Source organism: Peromyscus eremicus, chromosome 19 (genome assembly GCF_949786415.1).
Source record: "Peromyscus eremicus chromosome 19, PerEre_H2_v1, whole genome shotgun sequence".
Classification (NCBI taxonomy): domain Eukaryota; kingdom Metazoa; phylum Chordata; class Mammalia; order Rodentia; family Cricetidae; genus Peromyscus; species Peromyscus eremicus.
In genome coordinates this window covers 10725642-10750445 of record NC_081435.1, presented here as the reverse complement: position 1 = coordinate 10750445, position 24804 = coordinate 10725642, and the positions used below count along the sequence as shown (strand labels likewise).

Here is a 24804-nt window from a genome sequence, read left to right as displayed (position 1 = left end):
TGTGTTGCTCTGGAAAGCAAAATCTAGATAAAGGGCAGAACGTCATGAGCAAGCACTTCTTGGTCAACCTAGGATGCTGACTAGGTCTTTGCTTTCTTTCTCAGTGAACTCTGGATCATCAAGGGTCATTTTAGTGGTTTGAATGAGAAGTCCTTGTAGACTCGGGTATTCGAATATCTGGTTCCCAGCTAGTGGAGCTGTTTGGGGAGGTTAGGGTGCAGACTTGCTGGAATAAGTATGCCACTGGGGCAGGCTTGGAGAGGATATGGGCTTGCCCTCCTTCTGTTTGCTCTCTCTGCCTCACACTTGCACTCGAAGATGTGATCTCTCTCTGATTCCTGCTCCTGCCGCCTTGCCTGCAACTTACTGCTACGCTTTTCTTTCATGGTGGACTCTGGTCCTTCTGCAGCTGTGAGCACTAGCAAACCTTCCCTCCTATAAGCTGCCTTGATTGGGTGTTTTATCACAGCAACAGAAAAGTAACTAACACAGTGGTCAAGGTCAGGTCAGAGATCACTTGGCTGGAACACTGGAGCCTGTTATGATACTTTCCTGCCCCTTGTTGACCTCCATTCCATCCAGAACCTCAGGAAGGAAGGAGACCCTGTTCTGCATTTCTACAATATATTTCAAAACTTTCCAGGCATGTGCACTCTGTGGCCCAGGGTGGTTATGAATTCAGATAGACACATTTGGGGATGACAAAGTCATGCTGCAAAGTAAAGAGGGCCACCCCCAGGCTAGCTAACACCATTGAATGCAGAGCTCAGGTCTTTGTTGGAACCTGTTATGCTCTACACTAATTGCCAAGTTCTGGCTGATACCATTCACAGTTCTGATGGATTTCTGAGAATATACAGTACAAAATATCCCATGACCTCAAGAACATAATTTGAAGATATGTCTTACTTGCAGAACCATAAATGTCATGTTTCCACTTCTTGGAAATTGACACTGAGAATATGTTCTTAAAATAGACTGAGCTCAACTCGTCCTACAATTCTCTAGAAGAAAACATGTTATCATTTTTAGACATTCATTCTAGCGTGAAAATATAAAAATCATAGTCCATGTGTAGTCCATTTTGTGAGTAGGCACAGCATACTAAAAAGTAGTATACATGCTCTGAGTTAGGGATAAGGAAGGAAGGTGGTCAAGGGTAACAGAATAGAACCAACAAATGCATGGAATGGGGCAGAGAAGAGAGAAATTGGAGGGCACAGCTTGGCAGATAGAGAGAGCAAGGACTGGTGGGCCCAGAAGAGTGCCCACAGAATGAGCACAGAAGAGTGGCTGAGAGCATATCCACTCCAGAAGAACTCTTAGGTAAATGAGAGGGACGCTCTCAGATTTCAATCCATTTGTCTTGGAAAACAGACAAGCCTATAGATCTGAGTGATGGTAATATTACTTTATATTTGAATGCTATTTTTCTAGTTTTCAAAATGATTTTACCTTTTTTTTTTTTTTTATCTCAGTGAGAGACACTGTCTCAAAAAACATGGTGGGTGGCTCCTGAGGAACAGCATCTGCATAGCAAAACTCTCTCTCAAGAAACCCCCAAAAGGGAGGGGGCTGGGAGTCCAACTGGGTTGGTAGAGCACTTGCCTAGTGCTGTGCTCTGTATGGCTCCAGGAATTGACCTCACTGGGGTGGCAGGGGAAGGAAGAACTGACAACACACAGACACACTTACAGAAAATCTGGGATTGGTGATCTGGGCTCTCGGAGAGAAAAGCCACATCATCGTGCAAGCTCAGTGTGTTTACTATATACAGTTGAACAAGGAGACAGGGTTACTGCGGACAGAGGAACAAGGATTCAGGATTATTCTATACAGCTGAACAAAGAGGCAGGCCTAGCTAATCTTGGTAGAGGCTCTGTAGGGGAGCAGTCTTCAGGCTGTAAACATTCAGGGGCAGAAAGCTGTCAGAGACGTTTTCTGAACACACTATCAACATCACACTCAGACTAGAGGAAGGCTTTGCCACTCTCTCAAGGCACTGGGGCCCTTGACAAGGTGATGCTCATGTCAGACATACACTTTCACTCAGGATGTTACTAGGATACAGGAAGTGCTGAGTTCAGTCCTCAGCACTGCATAATTCCAGGCAAGGTGACACATGCCTGAAACCCCAGCACTTGGAGGACAGCAGAAGGAACAGAGGTTCAAAGCACGTTTGGGCTACATAGCAACTTTAAGATTAACCTGGGTTACATGAGACCCTGTCTCCAAAAATAAAATAATAAAATTCTATTGAAATGGTGAGGCCTTGGATGAATTCTCTAGCACACTATCCTGGTTCTATCCAAATCAGTTTTCAAGTATTTATTAAGGATACTATCTGAAAAATACAATTGATGTTGGGTGGTGCAGCTCAGTGGTAGGGTACTGGTTGTATCCCAGCCTTTACTTAATCCATAGCACCAAAATAACAAATACTGGGAAACAAAAACAAAGGAAAAAATCATATAGGCCAGAGAGATCATCCACTTAGTAAAGTGCTTGCCACACAAGCGTTAGGCCCTGATTTCAGATTCCCACTGCCAGTGCAGCAGTGTGCATCTACAATCTAGCGCTGGGATCCAGGGAGTTTGCTGGCCAGCTAGTCTAATTGAATCTGTAAATGTCAGTTTCAATGAGACCCTGTCTTAAACAGTTGAATATAGAATGAAAAAAGAAAACAGTGGCACCAACCTCTGGAATATGCATATACACACAAACATGTGCACACACACACACACACACACACACACACACACCCCAAATGATGACAACAGAAGGAATATAATAGGACCTATTAGGACAAAAGCTTGGCAATAGGAAGTCCCAAAGGAGAAGGCTTTGGCATCCAGAAATTCAGTTAAAGAGGGGAAGAATGGTAAAGGCAAGAAAGGTACCTCATTGGGAAGGACAGAGGTCTGATGGCCTAAACTCTGTTTCCCAAATGCTTACAGCAATCTTATTGTAACACATGAATGAGAAATGTAGGCAAGAGTGAAATGTTCCTACAGTAGCAGTCAGGATCCTGTTGGCATGGTTGCTCATTACTTTGGGTCATTATCTCAGTCATGTAAGCTATGTCTGGGACTATCTCTGTGCTTAGGGAATTGTTTATATCCTTTATCTTAAGGTGATCATCAGTAGGGCTTGTTGTTTCTGGTATCTAGGGTAACTATAAGAGAGAAAGTCTTGGGAGAGTGTAGAAGCATAGATGGAACAAGATGAAACAAAAAAAAATTAGACAGTGATTATGCCCCACCTCACATCCCAGATGTCAAACCATATTTGCATTCTATGGTAGAATTGTGAATTCTCAATGGACCCATAAGCAGAGAACACTTTGAACAGTGTTTGTCCTTTGGTAAATATGTGCCAAGTAATAAATATTCTCATTCTCTCTCTCTCTCTCTCTCTCTCTCTCTCTCTCTCTCTCTCTCCATTTTTTTTTTTTTCGAGGCAGGGTTTCTCTGTGTCATAGAACTCATTCTGTAGACCAGGCTGGTTTTGAACTCAGAGACCTGCCTACCTTTGCCTCCTGTGTGCTGGGACTAAAGGCTGCACCACCATGCCAGGCTGAGCCATTTCTTAAGAGTGGCTTCTTACGGCCCTAGGAATTCAACAGAAGCTTTCTTAATGCAATATACATTTGAAAGAATAAGGAGAAATTTTATTTCCATCCTTAGACATTTTGTTTCATTTTATGTGAGACAAGATCTTATTTGACAGCCCAAGTTGGCCTGGAACTCACAGTAATCCTCCTGCCTCAGCCTAAGGGCTAGGATTACAGATGTGAGTTACCATATGTAGCAATATCCTTAGACCTTTGTAGAAAGCCTACTTCTTGTTCTCAGATTTTTAAGTCGATAGAAAAACTTGCTCTATATTTAGATGTGCCATCATTCTGTCTGTTTACTTGTTTATTTTGAGACAGGCTGCCCAGGAACCAGCTGTGTAGCAGAGGTTGTCCTTGAACGTCACCATCTTTCTGCAGCCGCCTCCCCAGCGGTAAAATTACAAGCTGGAACCACCACACCTAGTTTTATTTGGTGCTGGGTCTCAAACTTTTATTTAACTCTCAGTTTTTTGTGTTGCTGGAGATTGAACCCGAGCCTTGTGTACCTTAGGTAAACGTCCCAGCACTAAGCTGCATTGCCTGTGCTGGTATCATCTCTGAAACTGGGAGGTTTAGGCCTGGTGTGGTGGCGCACACCTTTAATCCCAGAGGCAGAGGCAGGCGGATCTCTGTGATTCAAGGCCAGCCTGGGCTACCTGGAGAGTTCCAGGACATCTAGGTCTACATATAGAGACCTTGTCTCAAACACACAAACAAACAAACAAACAAATGAAATTAGACAGTTTAGAGCTCTGGTTCTAGACCAGTTAGTATAGCATTATAAAAAAACACAAACCAACAAAAGAACGCCTCGATGATTTGGATTAAGGCACTTGTCCAAGCAAACAATGACGAGGCCTGCATCAACTTCTGCCCTAGTCTGATAAAGTCAAGAGCACTGCTTGAACATGCAAATCATAATCTTCAAGGAAAGGTAAATGGATGCCCAGAGCCAGCTTTGGATTACAGATATTGCTTATCTAATCTTTGCTGTTTTTATAAACAAGGCCTCAGATGCAACAGAAGGTAAGGTAAAGTCCAAAGTGAGTGAGCTGAGTCATTCGGTTTCACAGGCTAGTCTATGAGCACATCTTTCAAAGTAGATATAGACACAGGGAAAGTCCAGTGACTGCAGTGGGGAAATCAAACTACAGAATTCCAACTAAATGACGCCGTTTGCCTGAACTATCCAACTGAGGGATCGTCAGCTAAAAGGGACCAGGCTATAGAGATGGCTCATCAGTTAAGAGCAAGTACTGCTCTTCCAGAGACCCAAGTTTGGTTCCCAGTGCCCATGTTGGGTGACTCACAGCCACTTGTAACTTCAGCTACAGGGGACCCAACACCCTTTCCTGGTCTCGAAGGCCACCTGGTCTCAGTTGCAGATATACAAAGACAATCACACATACCCATAAATAAAAAATAAAAATGTTTCTTAAAACGAAACAAAAGCACAAGAAGCAGCCAGTAATGGCAAAGGCAGGAGGATTAGAAGTACAAGATAATCCTCACTATGTAACGAGTTCAAGGTCAGCCTAAGATATACAAAAGTGTCTTAAAGGAAGAATTAAATCATACAAACGACTTCTCTCAATTTCTATCCAAGTACATTCATGTCAATTTTTAAATAGATAATAGGAAGTAGTGTTTTATTCTAAAATAAGAACTTTGACTTTTGAATTTTAGTATTGTATAAATATTATAAATTCTATTTAAAATTTACATTTTATGGCTGGAGAAATGGCTCAGTGGTTAAGAGTACTCACTGCTCTTGCAGACTACCAGAGCTTAATTTCAGCATTCACATCTGACAGTTCACAACAACCTGTTAGCTCTAGCTCCAGGGATTCTGACACCCTCTTCTGTCTGCCACAGGCACCGTTCTAATGTGCACTTAACAACAACAACACACACACACACACACACACATACTATACACACAACACACACATATCCACCTCAACACAATATTACACATAAATACACATATACGCCACACATATACACACCACCTATACAACACACAGACACACACACACACACACACACACACACACACACACACACACACACAGAATCTTAATTAGGGTTTCTATTGCTGTGATGAAACACCATGACCAAAAAGCAAGTTGAGGAGGAAAGGGTTTATTCAGCTTAAGCTTCCACATCACCGTTCATCATCAAATGAAGTCAGGACAGGAACTGAAGCAGGGCAGGAACCTGGAGGCAGGAGCAAAGGCAGAGGCCATGGAGGGGTGCTGATTATTGGCTTGCTCAACGCAACTTGTTCAGCTTGCTTCCTTATAGAACCCAGGACCATCAGGCTAGAGATAGCACCACCCATATTGGGCTGCCCACTCCCACATCAATGACTGTCTCATTGAATATTCTATTGTTGAAGAGACAACATGACCATAGCAACTCTTGTAAAGAAAATCATTTAACTGGGGCTTGCTTACAGTTTCAGAAGTTTAGTCCATTATCAGCATGGTGGGAAGCATGGTGGCACACAGGCAGACATGGTGCTGAGATTTCTACATCCAGATCTGCAGGCAGAAGGAAGGAAAGAGACATTCTTGAACATTTGGAATCCCAAAGCTCACCTCCAGTAACACACTTCTAACAAGGCCACACCTCCTAATCTCTGGCAAGTAGTGCCACTCCTTAATGACCAAGCATTCAAATACATAAACCCATGGGGGCCATTCCTATTCAAACCACTGCAATAACTAATAAAAAATGCTCTACAGGTGGATATTATAGAGGCATTTTTTAAATTGAGGTTCCCTCCTCTCAGATGACTTTAGCTCATGTCAAGTTGACATAAAACTATCCAGCACACACATCATACACACCACACATACCCTATACCAAATCATACATACACACACCACACATATCTCCTCCACTACACAGATAAACATACCACACATATCCCCTCCACCACATAGACACAACATCACACATACCCCACACACATACACATACCACACAAATAGATGTAAATCAAATCTAATGCATAAAATGATTTTTCTACAAGTTCAAGTATTCTTTACTCAAAGTTGGAAATGTACCATATTGCATTATTGCAAAAATTCACTGGTAGTACAAAACACTTTGCAGCTGGTGAGAAGGCAATAAAAAGCTGATTTTTAAACTCATTACTATAAATTACTGTTACAGTACTTTGCAAATACAGAATTTCAAACTTCACTTTCTTTTTCTAAATTGCCTACAATACTCAAGGTTCATGAAGCTAAGGCAGCTGTTTCAGAGAGGAGGGGAAGAGGTAGTGATGTGAAGGGATTTCTATTTCTCTTTTGATGCCCATAGACTTCAGGGCATCAGCCTAGCTGTGTCTGTAACCCAAAACAGCTCTTCACCAGCCTGGATGGCTCTCAGCAAATATGCATATTCTGTGACCAGCATTACCATCATAACTTTTCCATAGCAGTTTGGGTTTACTGAATTGTTAGCAAAATGGATTTCGTTGCCCGTGCAGGTTATGTCATCGTTCAAAATGAACAGGAAGCTGCGTGTGTGTTTGTCATACACGTTCCCTCTTCTGTCTGCTTCATCCTGAGAAATAATCTCCGCACACTGTTCTGAAATGGATTCCTTTTTTCTGCACAGGAACTTTGATAAAGATCCCCCCAGCTTGCCACAGTAGATGGTGACAGCAACAAGCACTTTTTAGAGCCCCACTGAAGACTGCAGTCCTTGCAGGACATGTTTTTGCTGTCCCAGTGGTCAGCAGCTCCACATGGGAGACAGAGGTCAGGGTCACACTCTTGGATAGCCAGGCTGCATGGACATTGCTTGGGGTTACACTGTGCTTTGCACCAGCCTCCAGGAAGGCAATTTTGACGCTTTTTCAGTTGTATCTTTCTGCAGAGTTTTCTTTTCTTCTTTCTTAGAGGAGTGTCCATGTCCTCAAGGGGACACATGCTGGCATTGGACTCTTTGACTCTGAACTCATATGCTTGTTTGTGTGTTTTGGTCCCAATTAGCCTAGCAATGGCACAAAAGCTAAGTACCGATAAGGACTCTAAACATTGAGGCTCCACACCACATTCTCAGGAGCTTCAATATTTGGCTTCATTTTTTTTTTAAAGATTTATTTATTTATTATGTATACAGAAAATGTTCGGCCTGCAGGCCAGAAGAGGGCACCAGATCTCATTGTAGATGGTTGGGAGCCACCAGTGGTTGCTGGGAATTGAACTCAAGACCTCTGGAAGAACAGCCAGTGCTCTTAACCTCTGAGCTATCCCTCTAGCCCTTGGCTTCATTTTTATTGGTGTTTGACACTGAGAATTTGCTTCAGAGGGGCTGGAAGTTTCATCTTTTTTCTCTTCTTCATCATTGTTCTCTCCCCCTTCAGTCCCTGCTTCTCTGTCACTGTCTACATCCTTGGACTCCAGCACACTGGTGAGGGTGTGCTGCTACTGTTCTTAGGAAGTCTTCTTCTTTCGTGGCCCCTGGGCATTGTGATGTCTTTATCCACTCAGCGGTGAAGGCAGCAGCAAATCCTTAACTCCTTCCAGATGCTGGTAACACTGGCCCCCAAGGCTTGTTGTCCAGAGCTGTTTCTGTGTTCTGCCCTTATGTGTTGGGTATTGCATGGAAGAGATGCAGGAAACAGTCATGCTTAAAACATCACCTACAGAAAAGTGCATGAAATGAATGTAAGCTGTGGTCCCTCTCAACAGATTCAGCATTTGGTCCATCTATGTTTGGGGTGTATTCAGGAGGCAGAGCACCTGGGAGCTGCTGCCTGGTGATATATATATATATATATATATATATATATATATATATATATATATATATATATATATATATATATAATTTCTTCTGCTGTACCCTCATCTGGAAACATTGAGGAAATAACTTCCAAAATTTTATTGGCAAGAAATTTCCATAGTGGGCAACTTTATCATCTTGACTATCTTCTAGATCTTTCTGTTTTTCTTCTCTTTCTTCAGGATCATCTCTATAATCATTGTCATTGTTATCATTATATTAATCAAGAACATTTACCAATGCCACAAAAATTTCACCATTTATAAATTCACATTCTCTGTCTCCAGACACTTTTCCACCACATTTTTTTTTTTTTTTTACTAGTTCTTCAGTGAAAGTGCCATCCTGATCTAGAACTTCATTTCCCATACAGGAATGTTATGTAAAACAGTTTCATCTTTCACTATAAAATTCTGCTGTCAGGGAGACCAAGAATATATTATGGGCCCTGATGCAACTGCACTCAGGGTGTTTAACCAGATGACTTATGCTAGAAAATTCAGGTCACTGGGTCACCAACAAGAAGTCATGATGTGCGTTGGTTGTATCCTTTGCCACTTCCAGTCTTGGTTTAATGGTTCCATTCTTCCAGAAGTAAACAGTCTTCATTAGCTCATCTGAACCTCTTGAGCTGTCTCAGACTCATGCAGTTTGATTTTACATGCTTCCACCAGCAAACTGGTTCTTTCTCAGATTTCTTCCCAGTCTGGCCCATGATTACTCTTTGTCCCATGTACCAGCTGACATCACCCCCACCACTAGGACTCCATTGCCTTCGATATCCCACCGGGTGTTGGATGCAACACAACCTAATGCCAAACACAGTGGCCTGCATAAAATAATTCTTTTTTTAAAATTTTTTTTTTTTGGTTTTTTGAGACAGGGTTTCTCTGTGTAGCTTTGTGCCTTTCCTGGATCTTGCTCTGTAGACCAGGCTGGCCTCGAACTCACAGAGATCCGCCTGGCTCTGCCTCCCGAGTGCTGGGATTAAAGGCGTGCACCACCACCGCCTGGCAATAATCCTTAAAAATAGCTTACACATTGCTAAACCAACCCATTGCTACAAAAGAAAGAGAAAAATCAGATTTCCAATAAACATGTCCAGCTAATAGACAGTGTAGACATCTTCAGACTGACAGTTGAGGCTGGGTGTTGCTCACCTCTGTAATGCTAGCACCTCCATGAGACAAGGCACAAACAAGTATATATATATATATATATATATATATATATATATATATAGAGAGAGAGAGAGAGAGAGAGAGAGAGGGAGAGAGAGAGAGAGAGAGAGAGAGAGAGCGCACATACATACATGTAGCAAAATACTCATAGCCATAAAATTAAATAATTAACTTTTAAAAATTAAAAAAATTTCCCCAGTGGTTTTTTTTCTGGGTGTGAATGGGGGTATAGGACTTAATTTGTTGTAACTTTGACATTAGCTAGAACTTTTTTTTTTTTTTTTTTTTTGGACAGGGAGGTGAGCAACACAGAGTTTTTTTTTTTTTTGGACAGGGAGGTGAGCAACACAGAGTTGTTTTTGTTTTTTTTGTAGAACTTTTTTTGTTGTTGTTTTTTCCTAAGGTCTCAAATAGCCAAGTCTGGCCTCAAACTCTTTGTAGCTTGTGATGATGAAGTATTCTGAGAATATTTCTCATATTTTAAGAGACTGGAACTTTTGCTGGACCTCACAGCCAGAGTTAACAATAGACCTTGAAGTCACTTAGGACTTAAGACTACTAGCCTACTGTGTACTCAAACTGTTTGTCTAACCTGCTGTTAAGGGAACAATATAACAGGCAACATTACTTGCCTTGGATTTCCCATGTAATCAACTTTTACAACCATGGCCAATTACAGCTAATGCATAGCTGTAACTTTAAGTTATATACTCTTCCATACCTGGCCCAGAGAATGCATGTGTGTCATTTGCTGAAAGCAGTAAATACAGAAGTTGAAGGCAACTATAAACTAACAAAGGTAGGAAGCATCCATTTATGGATATTGGTTGATCCTCAATGATGTTTGTTATCTGGGTCAGTGGGAAACAGTGACTTAATTTCTTGAACAATTCTGTTACTGAAGATTTCCGTAAGTATCCCAGTTCTCCCCCCATGTGATACTTTCTATGCTGTTCAATGAAGACAGAGCAAAGCCTTTGTTGGGAACAGACACACACAGACAGAACAGACAGATACACAGGAACACACACAGATGCAGGCCCAGATTCAGACTCATGCAACAGACAGACAGAAGATACAGGGAGCACTAAGTGGAGCATTCAAATCTGGGCTCACTCTTGGTTAAATGACTCTAAGGGGAAGTGCTTTGATTTCTTTCCTTAATTTAAGACTGATTCATTACTGGTAACTCTGAGTTAATCATTGCTCCTTGAAGTAGCTGAAGATGAGCTTGAACTTTTGATCCACCTCTTAAGCATTAAAATTACAGGTGTGTGTCACCACTTCTTTTGTTGTTTTGGTTTTTTAATTAATTAATTAATTAATTAATTTTATACAAGATTTCATCAAGTAATTTTAGCTGGCCTGTAACTCCATATGTTGACCAGGCTGGCCTTGAACTTATGGAGAGCCACCAACCTCTGCCTCCTAAGTGCTGGGAATAAAGAACTGTACCTCTGGATAGTATTTCAAAGTATTTGAAAATCTGAAAGTGAATTTCCCTTTTTTTATACCTGAACCTGTAAGCAATTATCCATTGTACTGATCTCTCCTCTTCTATTTTCTCCATTTTTCTTTTATTGACATTTCTGCCTTTACTTTGCTTGTCAGCACAGAATGATTTATGCAGGAAACATTAGAGAAGTAGGCTTGAGTCTTGATGAGCAAGCCTGGTTCAGAACCATGGAGAGCAGCCAAAGCGGTCCAAATGTGAGAGGTATGATTTGTGAAGGCCATGGCTGGCTTTGTTCCAAGGTTTTTAAATTGAATTTTTTTTGTGTGTGTGTGTGTGTGTGCGCGTGCGTGCGCGCGCGCGCGTGCGCGCGCGCGCGCCACTTCTGTTCCTGTCCTCATAGAGACCAGATGAGGGCGCTGGGTTCCCTGGAACTGGAATTATAGGCGGTTGTGAGCTACCAATGTGGGCGCTGGGAACTGAACTGTAGCGCCCTTGCAAGAGCAGTAAGCATTCTTAACCACTGAACCAGCCCTGGCTTTGTTCTGAACAAAGGTCTGGAGCAGTGCCTGATGTATGCAAAGTTTCTGGAACTATCTGTCTGTGCCTCACTTCTTGGTTTTGGTTGAATGGCAATGCCTTTCCTTACTCAACCATCTCATTAGCCTAAATAATTTAAAAAAGTGTGTGTGTGTGTGTGTGTGTGTGTGTCTGCATTACACCATGTGTGTGTGTCTGAGTTATGCCATGTGTGTGTGTTATGTTGTGTGTGTCTGTGTTACACCATGTGTGTGCAGATGTCTTCATGTCAGAACAGTCCAAGAATTGAGTTGTGTGATTATTCTGAATGCTTATGAGAAAACTCCAAGAAAACAAGGTAAGAGTCTTGTAAGTCAGTTTCTTCAAAACACAGACTTGTTCTTGGAATGTGTTACCTCCTCCCAGGTATAGCAAACAGGAGTGAGTAACTGGCTCTTGTATTTGTTTATATGCCTCAATGGAAAATATGTTTTTTTGTATTGTGCAGCTTGTCCTTGTGATTGTACACAGGTTAAACTCATGAAAACTTTACTCATGTGACCTTTCTTAACCCTCATAGTATAAATTGTCTGATGCTCTGAATAAAGTTGACTATTGCATAAGACCAGTCAGCCTCATATATTGGCTCCACTCTTTCAAGTTCCACCGCCTCTAGAGAAAGCCCAGCACATGCTAGAAGAGGGCTTTGGCACCCTTAAAGCTGCTGTCTGAGCCAGGTTCTGGGAACCAAACTCTGGGTCTTCTGGAAGAGTAGCAAGCACTCTTAACTTAGCTGCTGAGCCATATCTCAAGCTCCTAACTATGACATGTTAACACTTGGAAAGTGGAGGCAGGAGGATCAGGACTTCAAGGACAGCCTTGGCCACATGAAGATCTGTCTAAAATAAAATAAAGTGTGGGCCAAAGTTGAGGTTAGCACAGTAGTAGAGGACTTGGTCTAGTGATAATAAAGCTGTCTGATCTCTAGAACTCTAAAGAATATGAACCAACATGTAGAATACAGGTTTATTATATGTGAGCATACTCCATATGTGTATATTGTGTGTATATATGTATGTGTTGGGCACTAGATTGAACCCAGAACCTTGTACATGCTATTGCAGACACAACCATTGAGCTACATATTGCCTTCCCTGATCTCTCTCTCTCCCTCCCTCCCCCTACCCTTTCTCTCTGTCCTGTTAGGGATTAAACCCAGGGCCTTTGTATCTTAGGCAAATGCTTTACCACTGAGCTACATTCACATCCCATAAATTATATATTTAAATGCTCCTTCTATTTCAATGCTTTCAGTTAGTATATCATGAAATATTTGAGTGTAATTAACTTAAAAGCTCCCTTTTATATTATGTGTATTGTTGGTTTCTCTGCATGTACGTCTGTGCACCATGTGTGTGTAGTGCCCACAGAAGGCATTCGATCCCCTGGGCCTGGAGTTACAGATGGTTGTGAGTTACTATGTGTGTGCTAGGAACTGAACCTGGGTCTCTAGTGATATCTATGTATTTTAGAATTAAAAATTTTTATAATTACAAATTACAATGTTCAACAGCACCATCTGCTGTTGGAAAAGGTGAAAGCAGCTAGTTTTGTTATACACTAAATTTGATCTTCACATTTAAAATAATTGGAAGTAAATACAGAGGTCTGAAGAATAGACTTAGGTGTTCAGCTTTAAATGAATCCAGCAATTCTAGCCTCAACATAAAGTATTTATTATGTGTATATGATGTGTGAGTATTAAGTGCAGTGCCACAGTGCATATGTAGATACCAGAGGACAACTCAGTGGAGTGCTTCCTTCCTTCCACTATGTGGGTCTTGGGGGTCAATCTCAGGTCATCAGTCTTGGCAACAAGCATCCTGGCCATCTCACTGGCCTCTAGCCCCAACTTTGTTTTTTAAAAATATTTTTTAGGAGCTGGAGAGATGGCTCAGGAGCTAAGAGAACTTGCTCTTGCAGAGGACCAGACACTCATACACATAAAACAAAATTACAAAATCTTTAAAAATATTTTTAGGGTTTATTTTTAATGTTACCCCACAGGGGCCAGAAGAGGGTGTTAGATCCACTGGAGCTGGAGTTATATGTAGTTATGAGCTCTCAGACATGGATGATGGGAACCAAACTTAGCTCCTCTGGAAGAGTGGTAGTGCTCTCTTCAAACAAAATGTATATAGACACTTTGCCTGCTTGTGTGTTCATGTCTGCCTGGTGCAAGCCAAAATGTCTGTAGGTGTGTTTGGAACAAGGAAGCTTGGTGGGAAGGCAACTTCCTCACAGTGAAGCCTCTGGGATAAAGGGAAGCTAATTCTGTTTCTAGCTTCATGTTGACTATCCAGGAAAGTTAATTGCCCACATGGTTCACTTCCTACATCAGAAAATTGGTGACTGAAGGTGGTTATAGGGAGTTCAAGGACGCAGCTTTGCTGAATCATCACCCACACTAGGGCAGGTATTTTGATGATACAGCTACCTTAGAGTGATCTATGCATCTGTCAGTAACCTGGTTCACCATGCCTGGTGAAATGCTTTCTTTGGTCAGTGTGGTGGTTAGACTGAAAGTGGCCCCTAGAGGCTCATAGGGATTAGCACTATTAGGAGGTATGGCCTTGGAGGAGTAGGTGTGGCATTGTTGGAGGAGGTGTGTCATTGGGGGCAGGCTTTGAAGTTTCAGATGCTCAAGCCAAGCCCAGTGTCACTCTCTCTTCCTGCTGCCTTCAGATCTGAATGTAGAACTCTCAGGTACTTTCCCATGATCATGTCTGCCAGCATACTTCCATGCTTCCTGCCATGATGACAATGGACTAAACCTCTAAACTATAAGCAAGCTTCCAATTAAATGTTTCCTTTATAAGAGTTGCCATGGTCATAGTGTCTCTTCACAGCAATAGAAACCCTAACTAAGACAGTCAGTTATCAGCAATGAGTGGACATTTATTCACATCTCCCCAGGAAGATATCACCTGAATTTGTGTAAGTACACTCTGTGATGTCCAATGGTGACGGACTTGTCTAATGACTCAGTTCTGAGAAGGTATCCCATTGTTGAGCTTTGTTCAATAAATGTTTATTCATTTGTGACCAACTCTGTCCTCTTGGCCTTGAGGGTAGGATATGACCAACCTATGGACACAGTGAACTATTCCAAATACATGTAATATAAGCACAGCCCGTGTCCAGAGGAGGCATAGAAGCAGACGAGCATAAGCTAGACCTGCAAACACATCCTGCACAGTGCCTCATTCCAGCAGTGTGGAGACACCTCGCTATTGACTTGAATTTATTCACTTCATTCACTGGTTCTTTTGACTTAGCAACAGAACCCTGGACCTTCACAGTCCCAGCCTCCTTAGGAGATAAGTGTTGTCTAGAACTTACTGGGTCCAGAGGGATGTGAAATTATTGAATGACAATTTTATGATTTGATTTTGTTTCTAACAAAGAAAACAGATTTCTTTATTATATTGAAAAAGCAAGTGGGCATGGCACTACCAGAAGAACCAACAGCTTGATTTGCTACCCTCCCTTCGTTTTTGTAGTACTGGAGACTAAACCCACGGCCTTGCACATGCTAAGCAAGCACTCTACCACTGAACTATATCCACACCTCATGTCTTCACTTTTAACAGCTAGAGGCCAGGCATAGTTTCACATACCTGTAATCCCAGCAGGTTGAGACAGGAGGATCAGGAGTTCAAGGTCTACCTATGACCTAGTGACTTTGAAGACCACATTAAATTCACCCACTTTCTCTCTATATGTATGTATGTATACTTAGGAAGATGCTGGCTGCCAAGCCTGATATCCTGAGTTCCATTCCCAGACCCACATGGTAGGAGACAAAGGTTGTCCTCTGACCTCCACTTAGGTCATGGGTACATGAACAAATACAAATAAATAAACTTCTGTAATGAAATTTGAAAAAAAATATTAGTGTCTGGGATGTAGTTCAGTTGGCAGAATTCATGCCTAGAATGCATGAAGTCCTGCTTTAAATCTCCAGCAAACACATAAAAATGAAGCGATCCCAGCCCTGGGGAAGTGGAGGCAGGAAGATTAGTTCAAGATCATCCTTGACTACAGAGTGAGTTGGTGGCCAGCCTGGGCCTGTCTCAGAAATAAATAAAGAAATGAATAAAAAGCTATTGGTCACAGACTATGAAGAAACACATCCAGAGATCCCTGGGTTGGAATTGGCTATGATGATTTCTGTATGGCTGCCTCCACGTAGAAGATGAGTCTGTTTTCAGTAGTAAAAGGGATAATTATTAGGTAGGAGCAGTCTTAAAATCATAGCTATGGAAGAAGGCAATGTGTGGTTATAGAGAAGCCAATGATTAGTTGTGGTGAGATATATGATTTTTATATTTGGCTGGTAAACATTCCCATCTTTAGTTTGATAGTCATAAATCATATCTTCCTACCTAGAAGAATAGAGATATGACCATGACTTGCTGTGGAATAATCTTTTTGTACACTATGAATATGTATTACTCTCATTGGCTAATAAAAAGCTGATTGGCTGATAGCTGGGCAGGAAGAGATTGAGCGCAAGAGAATTCTGGGAAGAGGAAGGGCAGAGTCAGAGAGTTGCCAGAAAATGCGGAAAAGCAAGGTGAGAATGCCATACTGAGAAAAGATACCAAGCCACATGGCTAAACATAGCTAAGAAATGTAAGAGTTAGCTAGTAACAAGTTTGAGCTATCGGCCGAGCATTTATTATTAATATAAGGCTCTGTGTGATAATTTGGGAAGTGACTGCTGGGTATTTGGAAACAAATGGTTGGGACAGAAAACATCTGATTACAATGACTAGCCATAGCTAATAATAGCTAACCTTCCTGGAACTTGATTGGCTCAGGAAAAGGCATATGGCAGTGGGGTGGACAGACTGATGCTGGGAATGTGAAGTTCCATTTCTGTTTAATTTGTTAAAATGAGAATGTGGGACCTGGGCACATGGGCAGGCCCTCCACTGGGGAGAAAGGTCCCCGAGGAATGAAGATGGAAGCAGAGGTGTAAGGGGAAGACTCCTGCTGATGAAGCCTGGGGTTATTCTTGTCCCAAGGGCCCTTTCCTGTGAGCTATGAGTCTCTTTTACCTACACTTGGTTTAAGCTAGTATAATTTGAACTTCCGATTTAAATTTTTTTTTTTTTTTTGAACAGGGTTTCTCTGTGTAAGATCCTGGCTGTCCTGGAATTCACTTTGTAGACCAGGCTGGCCTCCAACTCACAGAGATGGGCATGCTGCTGCCTCCCGAGTGCTGGGATTATAGGCTTTCACTACTACCTCCCGGCTACGTTTTTTTTTTTTTTAAATCACAGGGGATTAAACCCAGAATTTCATGTATCAGAGACAAGTGCCCTAACGCTGAGCTATATCCCCAGAATGTTTTCGCATTTATTTATTTTCCAGCATGTTTTACATTTATTTATTCTTACTTTTAAAGACAGGGTCTTATGTAGCCTAGACCTTGTGGAAATCATCTTGCCTCAACATCTCAAAAGCTGGGATTACAGGTGTTAGCCAACACACACACACACACACACACACACACACACACACACACACCACTTTCATACTGTAGAGCAGGCTGGCCTTGAAATTGTGCTGGTGCTCCTGCTTGTCTTCCAACTGTTGGGATTATGGGTGTAGTTACCACTGCCTAGATAACATTTTTGTTTGTTTGTTTTTTGAGACAGAGTTTCTCTGTGTAACAGCCTTGGTTGTCCTAGAACTCACTCTGTAGACCAGGCTGGCCTTGAACTCACAGAGATCTGCCTGCCTCTGCCCCCTCCCCCCAAGTGCTGAAATTAAAGGCATGTGCCATGACCGCCTGGCTCTAGATACACTTTTTGATGTTGTTGTTAAATACAGAGTCTCATGTATTCCAGACTAACCTGGAACTTGCTATGTAGCTGAGGATGACATTGAACATCTTTCTATCTGCCTCCACTTTTCCAGTGCCAAGATGACAGGCATGTTCCAGTATGCTCAGCTTACATTTTCCCCCAGATTCAGTCTTACTGTGTATTTCAGGCTGACAATCTTGTTTCAGCCTTGATTTTTTTTTTTTTTTTTTTTTGGCTGGGGGAGTGTTCCAAGACAAGCTTTCCCAGAATAGCCCTAGTTGTCCTGGATCTAACTTTGTGGACCAGGCTGGCCTCGAACTCACATAGATCCACCTGCTTCTGCCTCCTGAGTGCTAGGACTGAAGGCATGTGCCACCACTACCTGGCAATTCCAGCTTGGAATTACTGGTTATGTATCACCACATCCAATTTTAACTTCAGATTTTTTTTTCAGATTTATTTATAGTACATGTGTATATGTCTCTGTATGGTTATGTGCACATAAGTATAGGTGCCCTTAAAGGTCAGACAAGGGTGTCTAGTCCCCTGGAACTGGAGTTACTGGCAGTTGTGGGCCACCTGATGTGGATGCTGGGAACTGAACTCATGTCCTCTGCAAAAGCAGTAATTGCTCTTAACCACTGGGCCATCTCTATCCCCACTAACTTCTGTTTTGATGTTGCAAAAGTCTTGATTAAAAAGTCTGCTACCACTGGGCATGGTGGCACACACCTTTAATCCCTGTACTGAGGAGGCAGGCAGATCTCTGAGTATGAGGCCAGCTGGGTCTACATAGCAAGTTCCAGGCCAGAAAGCCAAGTGGTGGTAGCATACTCTTTTAATACCAGCACTCCAGAGGCAGAGGCAGGCAGATCTCTGTGAGTTTGAGGCCAGCCTGGTCTACAGATTGAGTTCCAGGACAGCCAGAGTGGTTACACAGAGAAACCCTGTCTCAAAAAAATGAAAAAAAAAAAAAAGTCTGTTAAGGTGCCCACTGTAATGTTATCTCTTTTAAGGCAATACTCCCCCTCCCCTTCTCTTGAGACAGTGTCTCACTGTACACAGCTCTAACTAGCTGGTAACTTGCTACATAGACCAGGGTGTTCTCATACTCACAGAGATCTACATGCCTTTGCTAATAGCCAGCTCTAGTGCCTAGTCTAGTAAAACTCCGTTCCCCATTCTGTCTTGTGGCAAGCCTCTGGTAATTCTCTTTTAGCTAGTCCCTTTTAGGCGTGGGTCATGTGATTATGGGGGCTGACAAGTCTCAAGTATGCAAGAATGGCCAGCCACACAGTATATAAGTACTGGTTTCTCCATTGCCACGAAGTAAACACTCCAAAAAGGAAAAGGAGAGGCGGAGCCAGGCGTGGTGGTGAAAGCCGGTAACCCCAGTACTTGGGAGGCTGAAGCAGGAGTTCCAAGACATCCAGACAGCCAGAACTTCATGTATGAGAGACAAGTGCACTACGTCCTAGCCTGCGTCTTAAAAAAAGACTGACAACGAAGACAGCCTTTCCCAGAGATCCAGAAAAATGGAGTTTCCCCTTACACCCCGTGCTAACTAAAGCACCCTCAACAGCACATTTTCCCGCTCGGTGGTTGAGCACACGTGTGGCAGACCGCTTCTAAAAGCACACCGGTGCTCAAAGGATACACAGTCCGCCTTTAGCACCTCCAGAGGGAACTCCTAGGCACCTGGCTGGCAATCAGCACCCCTTCGCCCTCAAGCAGTTGCCGCCCACCAAGGGAAAGGCGGGGCGACCTGTCAGAAAGTAGCGCGAAGTTACATCAGTTGCTTACTGCAGCCAGATGAGATCTTTGGGGACACCAAGAAGGTCAGGCCCGCGTGAACAGCCATCACCATTACAGACTTGCCCGGCACCCGCGGGAGAACCTGTCCAAAGACTGCGCGCCGGGCCCGCTCGGCCACGCCCACCCGCCTCATAGCCCCGCCCCCAGCCAATAGGCGAAGCCACTCGTCACAGTATTTCCGGTTCCAATCTTCCTACGGGCTTCCGTAGCTCCCTGTTTTCCAGGCATCGGCTCCGGCCCCGCCCCTACCGCGTCTTTGACACAGTCACGTGAGGGGTGCGCGCGGGGCCTGCCGGGAGTAGTGCTGCCGGCGGGTCAGGGTTCGGCCCAACATGGCGGTTCCTGTCGCACAGTGACCAAGGCTTTGCCGTCGGGAGGACCGAGTGGCGGTGGTCGGCGTCCCCACCGGCCAGGGTGGGATGCAAAGCTTCCGGGAGCGCTGAGAGGAGGCGGGGACGGGCCCAGGCCCCGGAAAGCCGAAGCAGCGGCGGCTACGCGCAGTCGGCTGCAGGCTCCGGAGTGGGGCCGCACCCGGCCGGGCAGGCGGCGGCGGCGGCGGTGGCTGCGGCAAGCTCGGCTCCGAGGTGGGGCGGAGGCCGGGCGCCGGGCCGCGGCCATGGCCCAGTGCGTGCAGTCGGTGCAGGAGCTCATCCCCGACTCCTTCGTTCCCTGCGTCGCCGCGCTGTGCAGCGACGAAGCCGAGCGGCTCACCCGCCTCAACCACCTCAGCTTCGCCGAACTGCTCAAGCCCTTCTCCCGCCTCACTTCCGAAGGTACGTGGTGTTCTTCCTCGTCCATCAGCTGCAGCCGAGCCGTGGCCGAGAAAAGGAAGTTGGGAGCAAGTAGAGGACAGAGGGGCGGCGGCCCGGGGCTGCGGCTGACGAGGGGCGGCCAGCGTCTGCCAAGACCGCGCGCTCCTGGCCACCCCGGTTTTCTAAGCGCTGTCTACCTCGGACGAGCCGGGTCATTAAGTCGTGAAGATAAACCTGAGCCCCTGCACAAGGGAGTCGAGACTGTTGTTAACAGTCACCGAACAGGATTTGGTACTTATTAGACAGCTAAGGTAGAAAGATGCAGCCTCCAAAACGGAGTTTAAGAGTAAAGATCTGCCATGTCCCTTCGTCGAGTGTTAAATTGGACTTTTAAAGTTATCTTGTTCGTGGCTCGTCTAGTCTTGGGGTTCATCTCTGTCTGGACTTCTGTTTGGCTGTTTACTTTCCTCCTTTCGACCATTCAAACAGGTTCTAGCTATACAGCAGTTGGCCCAATCTCAAGAAAAGCAAGCAAAAGTATTACATGAATAATAATAAAGGATGGGGGCTGCCCTGTAGCTCAGTTGGTAGAGTTTCTGCCTAGCATGCTGGAAGCCGCTGTCCATTGGCTTCTCAGCACCACACAGCACACCTGTGATCCCAGTGCTCGGAGGCAGGAAGATAAGAAGGTTAAGTCTTTCCTGGGCTATGTATGTGGCATGTTTGAGGCCAGCAGGGATACATGAGACTCTACCTAAAGAGAAAAATGTAACAATTAAAAAGTTTAAAGAAAAAAAAATGACAAAGGATAAATTGTAGTAATAATATAGATGTTTCAAGTTATCTAGATTTATGGGGTTAGAACAGTTCAAGCGTTTTGTCCTTTTCATATTGGTGGTTAATCATAAGAAATATATTCATATTTAATAATTATTTTCTTTCTCCAGCTTTATTGTTTATTCTTGCTAATTTTTAAGATGAGTTTCACTCTAGTCCATGCTGGTCTGGAACTCACTATATATATATATATATTTAGCTTGGCAAGTCCAAACTCCAGGCAGTCCCCCTGTCTCAACCTCTTGAGTGCTGAGATTACAGGCTTGAGCCACCATAACTGGCTCTTTCTCCAAGTTTTGATTTTTTTTTTTTGTTATTAAGGAAAAAAAAATCATATTTAAAATTTTATTCAAGTGGACAAGAGAGATGGCCCAGTGATTAAGAGCCCATGTAGCTCTCACAGACAACCAAAGTTTGATTCCCAGCACTCAGTGTGTGGTGGTTCAGAACTTCCTGTATCTCTAGCTCTGGGGAGACTCGCAAGTCGAGACACACACACACACACACACACACACACACACACACACACACACACACGGAGACTCGCAAGTCGAGACACACACACACACACACACACACACACACCCCAGAGAGGAGAGAGGGAGAGAGAGAGAGAGAGAGAGAGAGAGAGAGAATTTTTAAAAGTTAAACATTTTAATTTAAGTATACTCTTAAGTGTGGTTTAACTGCTGTCTTTAAAACAGAACATAGCAAAAAAAAAAAAAACAAAAAAAAAAAAAAAAAAAAAAAAAAACCAGGTAAAGTTCCTTGGAAATTTGAGAGTTGTTTAGGATGAAGGGTTCTCTTATAAACTTTTATCAAATAACTGTGGTCTTTATTTGGTTATGGTGTTTATCCAAATACACGCACGCATGCACACACATATAGTGCTATACTGTTGGTTCCTGTGTTTACATGCTTCAGGCAGTCTTTAGGAGACTTGCTGCTTTGCAGGTTTCTTTTTGTAGTTAGGGAGGAAGGAAGTATCCAAAAAAATCCAACTTTGAGGGGCAGAGAGATGGTGTAGTGGTTAAAAGCACTTGATACTCTGCAGAGGACCATGGTTCCATTCCCAGCACCCCTTGGCAGCTTATAACTGTAGCTGCAGCCCCAGGGGATCCAGCGCTGTCACCTGGCATAGCACTGTTCACAGGTGATGCGCTTACATACGTGTACACATAAAACTAAGTTAAAAATTTTGTTGTTGTTTGAGACAGGGTTTCTCTTTGTAGTCGTGGCTGTCCTGGAGCTCACTAAGTAGACCAGGCTGGCCTTGAGCTCAGATCTGCCTGCCTCTGCCTCCCACCCTCCACCACTGGTGCATGAAAGTTGTATACCACCATGCCTAGCTAACCCGAACTTTGATAGTTCCTGGATTCTCTTCAACTCTTCAGCCTATAGTTTATTCAACATTGCAGCTATTCCCATGCTTTACAGCAGTAGTTCTCAACCTTCCTAATGCTGCAACCCTTTAATACAGTTCCTCGTGTATTACTTCATAACTGTAATTTTGCTACTGTTTTGAATTGTAATGTAAATATCTGATATGTGACCCAAAGGGGTTGAAACACACAGGTTGAGAACCATTGCTCTAGCGTTACTAAGAACAGCAAACCTCTGCATTTGTAATTCAAATGGGGGTGGGGTTGATAGGTCTGAGTATTAGCTCAGATTGACCTCTGTTTTTCACTGTACCCCAATCTAGCTTCACCGTTGAGAGCCTCTTGCCTCAGCCTCCTGAGTGCTGGGGCTACAGGTGTGCGCCACCACTCCTTGTTTCAGTTTATATTAAACTTTCCCGTCTCCCGTATCGAGGTTCAAATCCAGGCTCCTACACGTGCTAAGCAAGGGTTATCTCACTAAGCTATGTTTCTAGTCCCTCTTCAGTCTTAAATTCATAAAAAATGAACCCCGGAAGTCAATTTGACTTTGTGTGTGTTTTTTCCTGATGTGTTAAGAAAAATAAACAATGCTAATACCTGAGACCTGTTTCATATAGCTTTTTTTTTTTAGTCACCGAGTCTTTTGTTATTTCCACTTACTAATTGTCATTATTGTTGCTATTTTGGGACAGGGTTAGTTATGTAGTTCAGGCTGGCCTTAACTCACTATGTAGCCCAGGCTGGCTTCCAGCACACAATGATTCTCCTACCTCAACTTCCTACATGCCAGCATTACAAGTGTGCACCACCACCTGGCCATTGTTGCCTTTTTAAATTTGAGGACATTGAGATATAGAAGTAATAGCTTATCTGCAGTTTTGTATCTAGGAAAGATTTAAAAACAGGTAGTGTGACTCAGGATATTGTGATCTGAATAATCAAAATCATCTAATTTCTTGGGTGTGCTTAAAATTACTTTTTTATAGTGGAGAGCAAGGTCTCATGTAATCTAGGCTGGCCTTGAACTCTTGATCTTCCTGCCTCTATGTTCTAAGGATTAGGATTACAAGGGTGTGTTACCATGTCAGGCCTCATATATATAGTTAAAATTTTTGGTAACCATGATAATACATAAAGAAAAAAATAGGGAGCCGGGCGGTGGTGGCGCACGCCTTTAATCCCAGCACTCGGGAGGCAGAGCCAGGCGGATCTCTGTAAGTTCGAGGCCAGCCTGGGCTACCAAGTGAGTTCCAGGAAAGGCGCAAAACTACACAGAGAAACCTTGTCTCGAAAAACCAAAAAAAAAAAAAAAAAAAAAAATAGCATATGTTTTCTTTTGATGCTGAAGGTTGAACTTGGGCCTCTTGCACTAACCTTTTTTCTTTTGCACATAGGTATATTCCCAGCCCTGGTGGGATTAGTTCCAGTAATGTAACTTACTTGATCCATGTATTTCCAAAGTTTTGGCAGATTTATTTCAATAGGTATCCAATATAAAAGATATAAGTGGGAGGTTTTGCATTCTTTTTTGTTGCTAAAGTGTTTTAAAAATGGTGTGCTTTTTGCTTAAATATCCTCTTTTGTGAGTAGGTGCATTTTTAAGGACTTCGTAGGCCTTCTGTGATGGTGCGGGGATAGAAGTGAACTTGTGTCCACTTGTATTTCTCCTTGAAGCATGGGAAAGATTAGGAAGGAGTACAGTGAGGTGGTTGATAGACAGAGAGGTGGTGGAAAGACAAAAGCATTCACCATGTATTCAAGAAGGAGTGAGGTAGAATGGTGTCTTAGTTCCTCTTGTTCCTGTGATAAAATATTCTGACGGAAGCAGCTTGAGATACTTGAGATACTTTGGCTCACAGCTGAAGATACAGTCCATCATGGCAGAGAAGTGAAGACAGAAGGAGCCTGAAGCATCTGGTCACATTGCATCCACAGTTAGGAGCCAGTAGTGATCGCAAACTCTAGTTTCCCATTTTATACAGTCCAGGGTCCCTTTTAAGGAGATAGTTCCCTCTACAATCAAAATGGATAACCATCGTAATCAAGCTAACCCTCCAGTGGCATGCCCAGTCTTCCAGGTGATTGCAGATTCTATGATGTTTGCAGTTAAGACTGCTGTCAAATGGTTAGGTCAGAAGGTATAAATTGTAGTCAGTGTTTAGGGGAGAGTAGTGGGAAAGCAATCTTGTGGGGTACAGAATTCAGAGGAGATGCTGGGGAGAGGAGAAGCTGAGTTTCAGGAAGGGGCTTCTAGATTTCATTTCTAGTGGTAACTGTGAGGCAGTCTCGAGTTCTTGAGCAAGGCCATTGAGTTTGTAGTTTATAAGGTTCATATGAGTTGTTATAAATTTTTAAAAAGTTTAAGCTGCCATGGTACAATGTCTGTAATCATATTGCTTTGGAGGCTGAGGCAGGAGGATTGCTTGCTTGATTCCAGCTTGAATTACATAAGGAAACATTCAGAAAAGAAGAAAAAGTTCAAAGGTAATTAAGATATAGACTACAGTGTCAGCATAAAAAAATTTGGTAGAACATTAATTTTGGAGGGGGGCTGGGAGTTCATA

At 43.2% G+C, this 24804-nt stretch overlaps 2 protein-coding genes and 1 pseudogene across 7 annotated transcripts in view; 1 reads left to right on the top strand and 2 right to left on the bottom strand.

Annotated features, from left to right (window-relative positions):
* Rnf125 (ring finger protein 125) overlaps positions 1-19376 on the bottom strand; it is a 77624-nt gene extending 58248 nt beyond the window's left edge. The window contains exons 1-2 of one of the 2 annotated variants that reach the window (XM_059245958.1): positions 19258-19376; positions 6076-6162 (exon numbers count right to left, since the gene is read on the bottom strand). The gene's annotated coding sequence lies outside the window, so the exon portion shown is untranslated. Of the gene's footprint in view, positions 1-6075; positions 6163-19219 lie in introns of both variants that reach the window. The other variant, XM_059245959.1, reaches the window with a different exon arrangement.
* Positions 6873-8791, bottom strand: LOC131896118 (histone-lysine N-methyltransferase EZH2-like; annotated as a pseudogene).
* A 208-nt stretch (positions 19377-19584) lies between the features above and the next one.
* Trappc8 (trafficking protein particle complex subunit 8) overlaps positions 19585-24804 on the top strand; it is an 84232-nt gene continuing 79012 nt past the window's right edge. For 3 of the 5 annotated variants that reach the window (XM_059246598.1, XM_059246597.1, XM_059246596.1), the window contains exon 1: positions 19833-20042. In XM_059246598.1, the coding sequence (XP_059102581.1) occupies positions 19886-20042 (157 nt within the window). In that variant the 5' untranslated portion in view covers positions 19833-19885. Of the gene's footprint in view, positions 20043-24804 lie in introns of all 5 variants that reach the window. The other 2 variants (XR_009375344.1, XM_059246595.1) reach the window with 2 other exon arrangements.